The following is a 16,728-nucleotide window of genomic DNA, read 5'->3' as shown; positions in this document are numbered from 1 at the left end:
GGGAGGCCGAGGGGGGAGGATCACCTGAGGTCGGGAGCTCAAGACCAGCCTGGCCAACATGGTGAAACCCCGTCTCTACTGAAAAACACAAAAATTAGCTGGGCATGGTGGCATGTGCCTGTAATCCCAGCTACTCGGAAGGCTGAAACAGGAGAATCATTTGAACCCAGGAGGTGGAGGTTGCAGTGAGCCAAGATCGTGCCATTGCACTCCAGCCTGGGCAACAGAGTGAGAATCTATCTCAAAAAAAAAAAAAGAAAAAGAAAAAAAGAGATACATGTAGTCTATAATCCACCCATTTTTACAGACCCATACTGCTCTGCACCTTGCTTTAATCACTCACTATATCTTGGCTGTCATATAATATATGTCAACACTCTAAACACTTTATATTTATTAACTCATTCAACCCTGTGAGGTAGTTGCCATTATCATCCTCACAACCATCATTTTTGTAGGTGAGAAAATTGAGGTCCAAGAAGATAAATGCATCATTAAGGGTCACATATTTAGTAATTGGTGGAGGCAGGACTTGAACCTAGGCAGTCTGAGTCCAGAATATCTGCCTTCAACCATGAAACTTTACAACCTTTACACATGTATATCTGTAGGCTAAACTTTTAGAAGTCAAGGCCCTGAGACGATTTATTTATTTATTTATTTTGGAGACAGAGTCTTGCTCTGTCACCCAGGCTGGAGTGCAGTGGCCCAATCTCAGCTCACTACACCCTCAGCCTCCTGGGTTCAAGCAATTCTCCTGCCTCAGCCTTCCAAGTACCTGGGATTACAGGCACACGCCACCACACCTGGCTAATTTTTATGTTGTCCAGGCTGGTCTCAAACTCCTGACCTCAAGTGATCCCCCCAGCCTTGGCCTCCTGAAGTGCCGGTATTACAGGCATGAGCCACTGTACCGGGCTGTGAGACAATTTTTGATGTACATTGCAAAATTACCTTTCCTGTTGCCCCGTCAGTTGACACTCACACCCTAATGGGTGAGAGTCCTCATTTCTCCAGTCCTCACGGAGGACTCACTTAATATTGTAGTGTCAGTGGTTGGTTAGGTGCTCGTGATAAAGGAGACCATCCCTGCTCTTGTGAACTTCCAGTCTTATTAGGAGAGGCTAAGAGGTGAGTCACAGTGACCACTGGTAACCCCTACTTGATGAATACACCAACCAGGTCATTAACTTGTGCTTTGAAGAAGGCAGAATACAGATCACAAAGAGGAGGCTCCTCAGGTCTCCCACCGTGCGACTAGCTTAGGTTGTGTGTTTTGTGGGCCATCTGGAGCAGCCGCTGCCATCACACCAGCTGGGACTGGGGGCAGTACAGGCAGTGGCGGCAGGAATGGCTATGAGAGTGGCAGTGGTGGCAGCAGGACCCCTGTGTCCCTGAGGCAGCCGACTGCGCTCCCCCACCCTCATACAGCCAGGCAGAACCCACTCCCAGGCTCGGAGCCTCCACTTCTCTGGCCCCTGGCCCCGTGTTGCCACTCTCACCTGCCACCACCACGGGGAGGGTGTGGGGAGGAGGCAGACAGTTCCCAAAGCCCACCCCTCGGAGCACCCACCAGCGCCGGAGCCTGCTGCCCACTGGCTGGGGAGCAGCATGGTGAGGCACAGAGGGGCAGGCAGAGAGGGGCCCTAAGGCAGAGCTGGGCCTGGGGTTGTACTGCACTCTAGGGAGCTGGCAGGAGCCAGAAGCAGGCAGAAGCCCCACCCTCCCAGGAGTGGCTGCAGCCTCCCAGGTTGTGGCTGCGGACCCAGGCATCTCTGCACTTTTGGCGGGCCCAGGAAGGCCCCCCTTACCCCTGCAGGTGTCTGCTCCTGCTTCCTGGCCTCTTCCTGTTGTTGGCACACCCTCTGATCATGGGGTGGAGTTGAGGCTGAGCATGGGTGCTGTCACAGCCCAGCTGGGTGTGCACAGTCTTGAAGCAGCACTGACACACCAGCCCCTGCCACCTTGGCCCCCTCCAGACTTTGGGTACTGACAAGCATGGGAAAGAGGCCAAGGGGGTGCTGAGGACAGGCCCAGCACTGGCCTGCAGGCGCCCCTTGGCATGAATAGCCTGGGTGCCATGAACAGCAGCAGGAGGCAGGCAGGCTCCTGCGCAGAAGGGGTCTGGTCCCTGGTGAAGCCCCACCTTCAAACCAGGGAGGGCCTGAAGTCTGGGGGCTGGGCCACCAGGCCCCTGGACCAGAGGGGGAACTTGTAGTGCTTTTTCCTGGGCCCGCCCATGGCCTACCATGGACCAGTCAGCATGCACTTCCTCTCCTCTGAGGCCCATAAAGATGCCTGGACTCAGCCAGAGTCTAACAGAGGATGGAGAAATTATGGAAAACGACAAGGTGACCAGCTGCAGAGAGAAGTTATTCTCTCTGCTGACAGCAGGACACTTGTCAGGACGATCTGCACAGCAGAGAAGAGCTGTCCTGTCTGCTGAGAGCTAAACACTCATCGGGACACCCTGACTATGGAGAAGAGCTGCCCACTGAGGATCTCCTCTGAGCTATTTTATTGCTCAATAAAGCTTCTCTTCATCTTGCTCACCCTCCACTTGTCTGCGTACCTCATTCTTCCCGGATGCAGGACAAGAACCTGGGACCTGCCAAATGGTGGCGCTAAAATAGCAGTAACACAAACAAGGCTGAAACATGCCCCTTACCATATTGTGGGCCACAAGGAGGAGAGAAGAGAGAAGGAGAGAAGAGCTGTGGCCCTTCAGGGAGTCTAGACCTGGGAGCTACCCGAGCCAGGGCTGTGACTCCTGCTTTGGGGCCAGTGGTTCCTGGAGCCTCCAAGCTTCCAGGCACCGCCGCATTCCCTGGTGCTAGCTATGGAAGCTGCTTGCAGTGCACCTGGTTCAGCTGCAGCCTCACAGTGAGCTGGCACCTGGAGCTGCCTGCCGCACTGCAGCAGCCAGCATGCCTGACTGTGCACAGTGGCTGGATCCCGTGCTTGCTCACTCACACGCCCCTAGCCACTCTGCTCCAGACTTTTTGAAGGCATGGGATCGAGGCTGGTAGTGCAGGCCTTGAACCGCCTGCCAGGATGAGTGGGCCCAGGGGGCCCAAACCAAACTCAGGCAAAGGTGCCACCAGCCACAGAGGCTTCTGGCCAGAAAAGCAACATGCCCAAGGATCCCATAATAGTGTCAAGTTATCGGAATCATCACATTGCAAACTAACCTGACCACAAATGGATACTGAAAGTCAGGATAAAGTAATTATATGACACAGGATGATTTGAAAGATGGGAAATTTGGTGTCATGAACTAGAAATTTGAAATCTAGGGCGGGCCATGGTGGCTTACACCTGTAATCCCGGCACTTTGCAAGGCAGAGGCAAGAGGATCACTTGAGCCCAGGAGTTTGAGACCAGCCTGGGCAACACAGTGAGACCTCATCTCTACAAAAAACAAAACAAAACAAAAATTAGCTGGGCGTGGTGGCATGTGCCTATAGTCCCAGCTACTTGAGAGACTGAGATGGGAGGATCTTTACCTGAGCGCAGGAGGCTGATGCTGCAGTGAGCGATGATTGTACCACTGCACTCTAGCGGGGGCAATAGAGTAAGACCTTGTCTCAAAAACAAAAACAGGCTGGGCATCGTGGCTCATGCCTGTAATCCCAGCACTTTGGGAGGCCGAGGCAGGTGGATCATGAGGTCAGGAGATTGAGACCATCCTGGCTAACACGGTGAAACCCTGTTTCTACTAAAAATACAAAAAATTAGCCAGGCGTGGTGGCGGGCGCCTGTAGTCCCAGCTATTCATGAGGCTGAGGCAGGAGAATGGCATGAACCTGGGAGGCGGAGCTTGCAGTGAGCCGAGATCGTGCCACTGCACTCCAGCCTGGGTGACAGAGTGAGACTCTGTCTCAAAAAAAAAAAAAACAAAAAAAACAAAACACCAAACAAAACTATGAAGTTAAAAATCTAGTCTAAGGTTTGGGCCAGAAGTTAAAGACAAAGACAAACAATCAAACTTCTTTCTTTAACCAAGTCCCATAATTAATTAGCAGGGAGGAGTCACTTTGCTTTTCCTTCTGTAATCCCTGAAACTGAGTAAGTTATGTTCTACTTGGTGAGATCCTATAGAGCATAGCTATCACCTATTTAGTTCTTGCTGTGTACCAGACATCACCTGAATCAACTTGTTTAATCTTCCCAACAGTCCCTGTGATGGTTAACACTGAGTGTCAACTTGATTGGATTGAAGGATACAAAGTATTGATCCTGGGTGTGTCTGTGAGGATGTTGCCAAAGGAGACAACATTTGAGTCAGTGGGCTGGGAAAGACAGTCCCACCCTTAATCTGGATGGGCGAAATCTAGTCAGCTGCCAGCACAGCTAGAATATAAGCAGGCAGAAAAATGTGAAAAGAGAGACTGGCCAAGCCTCCTAGCGTACATCCTTCTCCCGTGCTGGATGCTTCCTGCCCTAGAACATCGAACTCCAAGTTCTTCAGTTTTGGAGCTCGGACTGGCTCTCCTTGCTCCTCAGCCTGCAGACGGCCTATTGTGGGACCTTGTGATTGTGTGAGTTAATACTTAATAAATGCCCTTTATATATATATATATATATATATATATATATATATATATATTGCATTAGTTCTGTCCCCCTAGAGAACCTGACTAATACAGTCCCCTAACCACCGTGAAGTAGTTATTATTGTTGTTGTCACCCTCATTTTGAGGTGAGGAAATAGAGGCACAGAGAGAGGAAGTACTTTGCCCAAAGACACAGAGATAAGACAGGGAATAGGCTGGGCTGGCTGCATCATTTGCAGGGCCAAGCACAAAATGAGAATGTGGGGCTCTGGCCAGGGAGTGGGGAAGTCAACCCCCCTTCTCATAGTGGATGGGTGACCCCTAAGGGACAGCTGCCTCTGCCACCCATGCCATATTTGGCAACTGGACGGGGGTGGGCAGAAGCCCCTGCCAGTCGCTGAGGCACTGCCAACCTAGGGCAGAGATAGCTGCCGCCTTAACCCGGAGACACCAGAGAGGGTCGGGGAGCTGTGCCTCACCCTGATCCTCTGTGAGACAGTGCCCAGGCACCTACCGGGAGGACGGATGGCAACGGCAGCACAGGAGGTTCCACCCGCCCACACCTCTGGGCAATGAGGCCTGGTTGCTGCCCTGGGTAGAAGTGAGCAGCAGTGTGGAGTTGGCTAGGCAGAACCACAGTGCAATGGGGTAGCAGGCACCCAGGAGGATAGAGGAGGGGCTGGTAGGTGGGGCTGTGTATGAGCTGAGGCGCCAAGACCCCTTGTGTGTGCCCCATTGCTCATCAACTGTTAACCTTCACTTAAAACACAAACTCAAAGATAAAATTACTAAGAAGCTCAAGGCTGGCCAGGCGTGGTGGCTCACACCTGAAATCCCAGCACTTTGGGAGGATGAGGTGGGTGGATCACAAGGTCAGAAGTTCAAGACCAGCCTGGCCGAGATGGTGCAACCCCGTCTCTACTAAAAATACAAAAATTAGCCAGGCACAGTAGCAGGTGCCTGTAATCCCATCTACTCAGGAGGCTGAGGCAGGAGGATCACTTGAACCCAGGTGGCAGAGGTTGCAGTGAGCTGAGATCACGCCACTGCACTCCAGCCTGGGCAACTGAGTGAGACTCCGTTTCCCCTGCCGCCAAAAAAAAAAAAAAAAAAGCTCGAGGCCAAAACTGCAAAGGATTAAACCCCAAGCCCCCTGCCCCCTGCCCTTTTTTTTTTTTTTTCTTGAGGCAGGGGCTTGCTCTGTCACCCAGGCTGGAGTGAGTGGCATAATCATGGGTCACTGCTGCCTCCAGGGCTCAAGTGATCCTCCCACCTCAGCCATTCAAGTAGCTGAGACTGGGACTACAGGTGCACACCACCATGCCAGGCTAATTCTTTGTATTTTTTGTAGAGACCGAGTCTCCCTATGTTGCCCAGTCTGGCTTCAAACTCCTGGACTCAAGCGATCTGCCTCTTTTGACCTCCCAAAGTGCTGAGATTACAGGTGTAATCCCACTGCACCTGGCCTCCGAGCCTTCTTAAGTATGAGATTCTGTGTGACTGCACTAGTTTCATGTCCAAAGAAGCCAGCCTTGGACATAGTCACATTTACTAACAACTATGGTGAAAGGTCATGGAAATTCAAAATACTTTGAAAAGTGAGAAAGGAAACATTTTCTCAGTGTCTAAAAATCTGCCCTGCCATTCTACTTAGAAAAGTGAAGACTGCTGCAAAATATAGTGATATTAGTCTTGACAAAGAAACGTATACTTTAACACTCCCATGAGGAATATCTTTTTTTATGAAGCCTTATTTTGTAACCATAATAGGTTTGTTGCCCAATGCACTGGACAAGTCAATACACCAAGACACCAGGTTACAGCAGTGAAAGAGGTTTAATTGTAGGGCTGCAAGATGAGGAGACAGGATTCTCTCATCAAATTCGTCTCCCTGAGGAGTCAAGGACTTTGGGGCTAGGGTTTTTTTTGGGGGTGGGGTGGGGGTTGAGACAGGATTTTGCTTTGTCACCTAGGCTGGAGTACAGTGACGTATCAGCTCACCGTAACCTCAAACTCCTGGGCTCAAACAATTTTTCCACCTCAACCTCCTGAGTACCTTGGACTACAGGCTTGCACCACCATGCCCGACTAATTTTTTAATGTTTCATAGAGACAGGGCCTCACTATGTTGTCTGGTCTGGTCTTGAACTCCTGAACTCAAGTGAGCCTCCTACTTTGGCCTTTAAAAGTACTGGGATTACAGGTGTGAGCTACTGCACCCTGCCTGGGGCTAGGGTATTTAAGGGTTTTGAAGTGGACCAAAGTGTGGAGATCATCAATTGGTTGAAAAGTGCAGGGCGAAGTCATGAGACAGAGAGATGAAGAAATTGTATTCTCACACTGATTCGGTTCGTGTGTGTGTGTGTGTGTGTGTGTGTGTGTGTGTGTGTGTGTGTTGGGGCGGGGGGCGGTCTTTAAACTGGTTGATGTCGGCTATTCTGCTGGAACTTAGGATCTGCCTAAGCAATTCTTAAATAAAACCCTTATGATTCCAGAGCCAGAAATCCTACCTATTGAAACAACAGGGATGCAAATGGTCAGTACCTAGTGTTACCTGAAGTTGAGTTATCAATACACAGAAGCAGGCCGAACTGCAGCCTGATTAATGCTTAGTTATAACTCTATTTCTGTGCAGAATTCTTCTCAACCTTGTAAGGATGGCCTCAACTTGGACTCCCCAAATAGAATTGACCACACTTTCATTGCGCTCCTTTCTAATTTGTATAATTATAATGCTAAGAACTTGGGATTTCGAATGAGACAAACCTGGGTTGAAATCCCAGCTCTCTCGGTGACTAGTTGTTGAGACCTGGCCAAATTACTTGCATCTCTGTTTTGTCACCTGGAAACAGGGACAAGGAAACTCAGTGGCGGCTGCAGCACAGCTATACCAAATAGGCTTACAGGTGGCAATCTAGCTGGAAACAGAGCTGCAGGACTTGTGTTGAAACTATGTTTGCAAAAGCAAGCACATTTGTTTTCACTAAGATTTTATATTTACTTGGAGTGTATTTGGGAAGGGGGAGCACATGGAGATTAAGAGGGTAAAAATCAAGGTCACCAATGAGAGTACTTAGCACAGTGCCTAATGCCTAAAAAATTAACTGCAAATATTTATCAGTTTTTTTCCACTAGATTGAATTTCTTAAGAGCTGGATTCTATCTTATTTATCTGCAACTAACAACGCTTGGCACCAAATGTAGAACTGAAATGAATTTTCTTTGCAATCTTGACTAAAAAACGAGGGTTTTAGCAATAACTTCGTAGAGTAAATAAAAATCTCTTAAGGGCTCTTGATATTCTTCCTGTTGGAAACACAAAGAAGGGAAAAGGTTTGGAAAAATGAAGTTGACAAAGTCTTTTATTATCAAACACTCAAACTTATTCCTTACTGCCTTGTTAACACTTGATTTGACACTTTTTTTTTTTTTTTCTGTTTGAGACAGAGTCTTGCTCTGCCGCCCAGGCTGGAGTGCAGTGGTGCGATCCTGGCTCACTGCAACCTTGGTTCAAGTGATTTCTCATGCCTCAGCCTCCCGAGTAGCTGGGATTACAGGTGCCCGCCACCATGCCAGGCTAATTTTTGTATTTTTAGTGGAGATAGGGTTTCTCCATGTTGGCCAGGCTGGTCTCGAACTCCTGGCCTCAAGAAATCCACCCGTCTCGGCCTCCCAAAGTGCTGGGATTAGAGGCGTGAGTCACTGTTTGTCTCATTTTTGTTTACATTTAAAATAATAAACCTTGAGGTCGGGCATGGTGGCTCACGCCTGTAATCCCAGCACTTCGGTAGGCCGAGGCAGGTGGATCATCTGAAGTCAGGAGTTTGAGACCAGCCTGGTCAACATGGTGAAACCCCCTTCTCTATTAAAAATACAAAAATTAGCGGCATGGCGAGTTGGCTCATGCCTCTAATCCCAACACTTCGGGAGGCCAAGGCGGGCGGATCACGAGGTTAGGGGTTTGAGACCAGCCTGGCCAACGTGGTGAAACCCCGTCTCTACTAAAAATACAAAAATTAGCCAGGTGTGATGGCAGGCGCCTATAATCCCAGCTACTCGGGAGGCTGAGGCAGGAGAATCGCTTGAATCCGGGAGGCGGAGGTTGCAGTGAGCCTCTATTACGCCATTGCACTCAAGCCTGGGCGACAGAACGACACACACACACACACACACACACACACAAAATTAGCTTTATGTAGTGGCGGGCGCCTGTAATCCCAGCTACTCGGGAGGCTGAGGCAAGAGAATCGCTTAAACCTGGGAGACGGAGGTTGCAATGAGCCGAGATCGCGCCATTGCACTCCAGCCTGGACGACAAGAGCAAAACTCCGTCTCAAAAGTAAAAAAAAAAAAAAAAAAACAAAAAAAAACCTTGAACCTCATCGATGTAAGTTGGGAACTCCTATAGCAAGATTCCATACATCCCATTTTTGGGCGTTTTATTCCAAAGACACAAGCAAAAGGAAGAAAACCACTGCCTTGAACCGCTGCTAACAACTTGGTGACTGCACGATCATTGGACGACGGTTTTATCCTCGCCATCCAATCGTCAGAAAGTCCGGAGAGAACGCTCTCTGGATTGGTTGGAGGAAACATCTCTCCAAGTGCACTCAAGAAGGGGTTGGGAGCCGGGGGTTCGGCCGGCAACGCCTCTGACCAATCAGAGAAAGCATGAGGGCGGGCTTTGCCGCAGGAAAGTGGTGAATCTCGGCGGGTCAGGCCCTCCTGCCGTGATGGGGGGCGTGGCCTCCAGTTGCGGTCTCCCGGCTCTCAGGGCCAGCGCGCGGGGTGGGCGGGGCCTACGGGCCTGGGCGGGGCGAGCGGTGTCAGCGGCGGAGCCGGATGCGGGCGGCACCGCGGCGGTCGCGGCCCTGGGGATGGGCGGAGCCCCAGCCGCTAGTGCTGGTGGCCGCCGCTGCTGCCCCAGCTGGCGCCCGAGCCGCCGCTTCTGCGTCCGCGCGTCGCTGCTTCCCAGGGCGGCGGTATGCTGGGGAAAGGAGTAGTCGGCGGTGGCGGCGGCACCAAGGCCCCCAAGCCCTCCTTCGTGTCGTATGTACGCCCTGAGGTGAGGGGGCGCCGCGCAGGCGGGGCGTCGGGCAGGGGCGGCCCGTGCGAGGGGCGCCGGGAGCCCCTTCCCTGCCGCGGGGAGTGCCGCGGAGCGCTTCCTGCCCTTGTGCCGGGCGATGGAGCAGCCAGGCGGGCTGAGGCCGCAGGAGCACGCTGGGGCCTCCGCGCGGGCCGGAGTGAGGACCCTGGCGCAGGCAGGCAGGTGCCCGAGCGCAGGGCCCTGTCGCTGAAGGCTGGCGGAGGGGCCCGAGCCGAGAAGGGATTCCCCGACCCGGAACGACCCTGGGGATTCTGGAGAGGACCTGGGGTTGTGGGCATTGCTGGGAGGGGTAGGGCCGGGGGTCGGAGCCCCCAACGGGGCCTGCTCGGATCCCGCGTGGGTCCGTCCTGCCTCTGGACTTTCTCAGTGAGCGCAGGAGCCCGCCGGCCTCCGCTGCCTGCGTCTGAGTGCCTCGGCTGCCGCTGGCGGGATGCCCTGCACCTACGTCCGCCTCCCGTCAGCGCTGCGGGAAGAAACGGGGGTCGGCCTGGCCTCAGCCGGTCTCTGCCTCTCCCTGGGGAGTTCTCCGCTGTCGCTTCTTTCTCCTCATCTCCTCACCATCATCCTTTCCACCCACTTCTTACTGTTCTGAATCTTCAGGTCAAGAAGTTTGTTCATTCATTCAGAAAATACTTCTTGAGCTCCTACTGTGTGTCAGGCACTAAGCGCTTGTGATAGACGTCAGTGAACAGGACAGAGATCTCTGCTCTCCTCGAGCTTATTTGAGGGGGAGAGGAGAAACAGGGTGAATTATAGATATTTAAGTAAATTATACGGTGTAGTAGGAGGTGATAAATATCGTGGGAAAGAAAAGAAATCTTTTTCCTCCTCGCAAAGGTGGCATTTTGAGCCGAGACTTGAAGATACGAGGGGTCTGAGAGAAGAGTCGTCCAGGTAGAGGGAACAGCCCCTGGGAAGGTCGTGAGGTGGGAGTGTGTCTGAAGGGTTGGCGGAACGTCAAGGAAGCCAGCATGGCAGAGGCCCATGGACAAGGGGGCAGTCATAGGAGAGGAGGTTAGAGAGATCAGAACTTGTAGGCCTTGCTCAGGGCTTCTTGAGCAATAGTTCTTAATCCAAATGCCTAATGAGATGCCTTCTCATTTTGGATCTGTGAAGGTTTTTTTCTGCCCTTCTCTCCAGCAGAAGTGCAGAAGCACCACCAAATTTGTTGCAGATGTCTTCCCACCTCTGTAATGCAGAAGCACGTGGGCTGTGGATGAGAGATCTGATCAGGGACTCCTTCTGTAAAGACCACCTGGGGCCTGAGGCATTTGCATATGTATCTTTAAATTCAAGATATGTGTGTTTTCTCCAGGGGAGAGTGCTGTTAAAATGGTTCTTATTTTTAGTCGTAGTTGTAAAATAACATTTCCTCTGTTAGCACTTGATGTGGAGTCAGGGTCATCTTAAAGTTTCAGCAGGCTTCCCTTGTAGTATCACATTTAAGCAATATGGTCAATTTCTCTTTGTGTCTTTTTAAAACATTTAAAAATTTAAAAAGGCCGGGCGCGGTGGCTCACGCTTGTAATCCCAGCACTTTGGGAGGCTGAGGCGGGCGGATCACGAGGTCAGGAGATCGAGACCACGGTGAAACCCCGTCTCTACTAAAAATACAAAAAATTAGCCGGGCGTGGTGGCGGGCGCCTGTAGTCCCAGCTACTCGGAGAGGCTGAGGCAGGAGAATGGCGTGAACCCGGGAGGCGGAGCTTGCAGTGAGCCGAGATCGCGCCACTGCACTCCAGCCTGGGTGACAGAGCGAGACTCCGTCTCAAAAAAAAAAAAAAAAAAAAAAATTTAAAAAATTTTTGTGGATATAGTAGGTGTATATATTTAATGGGATACATGAAATATTTGGGCTGGGCCTGGTGGCTGACACCTGTAATCCCAGCACTTTGGGCAGGCTGAGGTGGGTGGATCACCTGAGGTCAGAAGTTGGAGAACAGCCTGGCCAACATGGTGAAACCCTAAAATTAGCCAGGCATGGTGGTGCACACCTGAAATCCCAGCTACTCGGGAGGCTGAGGCAGGAGAATCACTTGAACCCTGGAGGCAGAGGCTGCAGTGAGCCGAGATCGCACCACTGCACTACAGCTTGGGCGACAGAGCAAGACTCCATCTCAAAAAAAAAAAAAAAAAAAGAAATCTTTGGAGACAGGCATACAATGCACGAATGGGGTATCCATCACTGCAAGCATTTATCCTTCGTTTATGTTACACACTATCCAATTATACCCTTTAAGTTATTTTAAAATATACAATAAATTATTGTTGACTGTAGTCACCCTGTTGTGCTATCACTTACTAGATCTTATTCTAACTATGTTTTTGTACCCATTAAACATCCCCACTTCCCTTTCCCCTGCTACCCTTCCCAGCTTTTGGCAACCATCATTCTGTCTCCATGAGTTCAAATGTTTTAATTTTTAGCTCCCACAAATAAATGAGGACATGCAAAGTTTGTCTTTCTATGCCTGGCGTAGTTCACTTAACATAATGACCTCCAGTTCTATTCATTGTTGCAAATGACAGGATCTTATTCTTTTCTATGGCTGAATAGTACTCGTGTGTGTGTACATTTTCTTTACCTATTTATGTGTTGATGATGGACACTTTGGTTGCTTCCAAATCTTGGCTATGGTGAATAGTGTTGTAATAAACATGGGAGTGCAGATTTCCATATACTGATTTCCTTTCTTTCTTCCTTCCTTTTTTAGAGACAGGATCTTGCTTTGTCGCTTAGGTTGAAGTACAGTGGTATGATCACAGCTCACTGTAGCCTCCACCTCCCGTACTCAAACTATTTTCCCAAGTAGCTGGGACTACAGGTGCATCCCAGAGCACCTGGCTAATTTTGAAATTTTTAGTAGAGGTGATGTCTTGCTGCCTTGCCCAGGCTGCTCTCAAACTCCTGGGCTCAAGCAATCCTCTTGCCTTAGCCTCCCAAAGTGCTGGGATTGTAGGCGTAAGCCACTGCGCCTGGCCCTGATTTCCTTTCTTTTGGGTATATACCTAGCAGTGGGCTTGCCGGATCATATGGTAGCTCTATTTTTAGTTTTTGAGGAACCTCCGTACTGTTCTCCACAGTGGTTGTATTGATTTATGTTCCCACCAACAGTGTATGAGGGTTCCCTTCTCTCCACATCCTTACCAACATTCGTTATTGCTTACCTTTTTTGGATATAAGCCATTTTAACTGGGATGAGATGATATCTCATACTTTTTTTTAACATTTAAAGATTTGTTAAAAATACGAAATGCTTCACAAATTTGCATGTCATCCTTGCACAGGGGCCATGCTAATCTTCTCTGTATCCTTCCAATTTTAGTATATGTGATGCCGAAGCGAGCACTCATTGTAGTTTTGATTTGTATTTCTCTGGTGATCAATGATGTTAAGCACGTTTTCATATACCTTTTTTTGCCATTTTTGTATCTTCTTTTGAGAAATGTGTATTCAGATCTTTTGTCCATTTTTAAGTGGATTATTAGATTTTTTTCCTATTGAGTTGTTTGAGCTTCTTACATATTCTTGCTATCCCCTGTCAGATAGATAGTTTGTAAATATTTTCTCCCATTCAGTGGGTTATCTCTTCATTTTGTTGATAGTTTCCTTTGCTGTGCAGAAGCTTTTTAACTTGATGTGATCCCATTTGTCCATTTTTGCTTTGGTTTCCTATGCTTGTTGGGTATTCTTTGTGTCTTTTTTTGATAGAGCCCTGGTTGAAGGCAACTGGTCTTTAAACTTTTCTCTTCAGTGAAATTAAATTACAAGTGGAAAGTCTTTGAAATGTGGCCAGAGTTCAAGAATGTTCAAATTCTTCATCCACCAAGTGCACATGTTGTAATTAGACATGTTTCTCTCTTTGCCCACAGTGCCTGATATATTTCCTTTGAGGGATAATTAGGGAAGGGGAGTGGTTCAGCCTCAAAATAAGCCTGAAGTGGTCACATTTTTCAGATCCTTATAGTTGGCAGTTTTGTTTTCTTGCATTAAAATAATGCTGTGCAAACACTATGCCTCTTTGTTGTAGTAGACTCTAAACATGTTTTGTAACAGAGGATAAGGCTCTGTTCTAAATTGTGGATGGTTTTTTAAAAGATAAGGGTAAGGCCGGGCATGGTGGCTCACGCCTGTAATCCCAGCACTTTGGGAGGCTGAGGTGGGTGGATCACAAGGCCAAGAGATCGAGACTATCCTGGCCAACATGGTGAAACCCCGTCTCTACTAAAAATACAAAAATTAGCTGGGCGTGGTAGTGCGTGCCTGTAGTTAGTTCCAGTTACTTGGGAGGCTCAGGCAGGAGAATCGCTTGAACCCGGGAGGCAGAGGTTGCAGTGAGCCAAGATCGCGCCACTGCATTTCAGCCTGGCGACAGAGTGAGAGACTCTATCTCAAAAAAAAAAAAAAAAAGGTAAGGGTAGGAAGGGGTAAAAAGGCAATGTATTTTTAAGTATATAGGTTTTGCCAGGTAATCATATTATGGGAAATGCAGGTGAGCAGCATTGAGGCATGGCTTATGTGCTTCTGAGAGCTCTGGGTCTGGTAACCTTCTCTTGGCTTACCCAGTGGGAGGAGTTCCTCAGGACACTTTTCTGAACTGTTCTCCTATTTCTACCCTGCTTTCCCTCATGTTGCCTTTCTGTGAACTGCCTTGGTGTATGTCATGCTGTTGCTTCTTTTTTTTTTTTTTTTTGAGATGGAGCCTCGTTCTGTCACCCAGGCTGGAGTGCAGTGGCATGATCTCGGCCCATTGCAACTTCCGCCTCGCAGGTTCAGGCTGTTCTCCTGCCTCAGCCTCCCGAGTAGCTGGGACTACAGACCCACACCACCACGCCCAACTAATTTTTGTATTTTTAGTAGAGATGGGGTTTCACCATATTGGCCAGGCCAGTCTCGAACTCCTGATCTCGTGACCCGCCCGCCTCAGCCTTCCAAAGTGCTGGGATTACAGGCATGAGCCACCCCACCCGGCCAACTGTTGCTTATTTCTTTGTATGGGTTTTGGTAGCTGGGAAATCTCAGTTTCTTAGACACCTGTTTGTTGGTAGATGACTGAGCTGCCAGAACAACCTTTATACCTAATGGTGTAATGATACCTGTACCTGGTGATAAGCTTGTTCTTGGCTGATCAGATAGGTTCAGCAGTGGTGGCCTTCAGTATGCCAGAGAATCTGTCAAGAGTCAGCACTTTGTGTTGGAAACAAAAGTGCTTGACTGGATAAAGTATTTTAAGATTATGCTTTTAAACATAGTAAGCTTATTTTTTTTCCTCATGATCAGAAAGGACTGTCATCGGACAGCGTAAAATGAGGACCAGTAGTTAACTCTGACTTTTAAAATTGGATTGCTGCCAGAGTAAAATGGATTCTTCTATCCTTGATTATTCTAAATCAATGAATGTGACAGTTAATACCATAATTTTGTATATAGGACCATAATTTAGGACCTTTGATTATGTTTTGAAAACTCTGCTCAGAGGGTTACAAGTTGGTAAAGCTAGTTAAGTGGGCAGCTGTTGGCTCTGAAAGTTGAGATGAACAGGAAGGAGAGATCTGGGGCCATCTTGATGGTACCTGATGGCTGGTACCTAAAAACATCGCAGCACCCCCACCCCAGCCCAGCCCCAGACACAGAGTGCAGAGGATGTCGGTGCCTCTGTGGGGGGACCTGCTCTAGGGAGGGATATGGTTATAGTTTGGGTACCAAATCCATCTTTCTTGTTAAATAAAACACCTGTTTGAATTATTTCATAAGCATTCTTTGTAGAAAAATAAGGTACAGATAAGCGAAAACATTTTTTAAAGAAAGATTATAAATATAAACAGCTCGGAGTGTATTCTGTACACTTTAAGCAGATATATGTGTAGGTATATATATTTTTTAACCAAATTGGGATTAACATTGCTGATCGTATTTTGTAATCTGCCATTTTCACCAAAAATGTATATTGTAAACATCTTTCCATGTCAGTTGCTATCCCACAATGTCATTTAAAATTAGATCTTTGAAACTAGCCAGGCAAAATTTAGCTTTCAGAGGATGGCTGTACTTGTACCCATTTTGTGGGTATTCCAAATAGGGCTAAAATATACTTTCTAAGAGTTTAGGTCAGTGTTTGACCTGAATGAACTAATAATAGTTAACGGGCACTTATTTGTGGATTTTTAGCTTTGGAAGAGAATTTAAAGATAATATACTCTGTCTCCATTATACTCATCCTCCATCATACAGATGTGGAAACTGAGGCCCTGTAAAGTTTAATGTCTTGCCCATGGACACAGTGTTATTGCAGAACAGAGATAAAAACTCTCTCCTACTAGCCAGCAGTGCCAGTGCTAAACCAGGGTCACGTGAGCTCAGGAAAGGTTTTATATAGATGTGGGAAGAAAAATCAAGAGAGATGAAGATTGAGAAGAGTAAAAAAAATATATATATATGGTGTTAATAGCTAATTTTTTATTTTTTCATTTATCCCTCAGGAAAAAATGCATTCTGTTGCCTAGTTCTTATTTAAGGCCATTTCTTTTGGTCAGGAGAAGTGAATATATGATCCTGTAGTCTTCCCAGAGATATGACTGTGGGTATATACAAAATAAAAATGAATAATTACTAGTATTTATTAGGCACTTCTGTGTTCCAGGAACTATGCATATCTCATTTTCCCCTTTCAACAAGTTTCATGAAGGGAATACTATTATTACCCATCTTTTTTGTTTTTAGATATGGAAACTGAGACTCAGAGAAGTTGAGTACCTGTTTAAGGTCATGGAGTTTGTGCCAGGGTTTAAACTAGAGCAGTCTGACCTCAGGTCCCATTCTCTTATTCTTACATTTATGAACGTAAGGAATATTACTAGTGAAACATGCTTATATCATGATTAGCCTTTGCACACTAGAGTACTTCCTTAGTAGTGTTCTCTAGTAGCAATTTCTTTTTTGGCTTTTGCTAGATTGTCAACCAGGTAACTGCCGAGCAGATACAGGGATCTCTTGGTTGTTTTCGTCTCTAGAGCTGGTGTTTTCGAAAGATAGAATTAATTAGTTCGGCACATATTTACTCAGCA

General features: G+C 48.0%; 1 protein-coding gene and 1 non-coding gene across 3 annotated transcripts in view; one reads left to right on the top strand and one right to left on the bottom strand.

The window, feature by feature from the left end:
- Positions 1 to 9,369: 9,369 nt before the first annotated feature.
- The window catches only part of MTMR12 (myotubularin related protein 12), an 87,571-nt gene continuing 80,212 nt past the window's right edge, over positions 9,370 to 16,728 (top strand). For both annotated transcript variants that reach the window (XM_030813951.1, XM_030813950.1), the window contains exon 1: positions 9,370 to 9,621. In XM_030813951.1, coding sequence (XP_030669811.1) covers positions 9,541 to 9,621 — 81 coding nt within the window. In that variant the 5' untranslated portion in view covers positions 9,370 to 9,540. The remainder of the gene's footprint in view (positions 9,622 to 16,728) is intronic.
- LOC115835814 lies at positions 12,907 to 13,013 on the bottom strand. The gene has a single exon (XR_004030823.1). It is a non-coding gene; the product is annotated as a U6 spliceosomal RNA (small nuclear RNA).

Source organism: Nomascus leucogenys, chromosome 6 (assembly GCF_006542625.1).
Source record: "Nomascus leucogenys isolate Asia chromosome 6, Asia_NLE_v1, whole genome shotgun sequence".
Lineage (NCBI taxonomy): Eukaryota > Metazoa > Chordata > Mammalia > Primates > Hylobatidae > Nomascus > Nomascus leucogenys.
The sequence above is the reverse complement of the archived record's forward strand: the minus strand, read 5'-3'. Positions and strand labels throughout refer to the sequence as shown.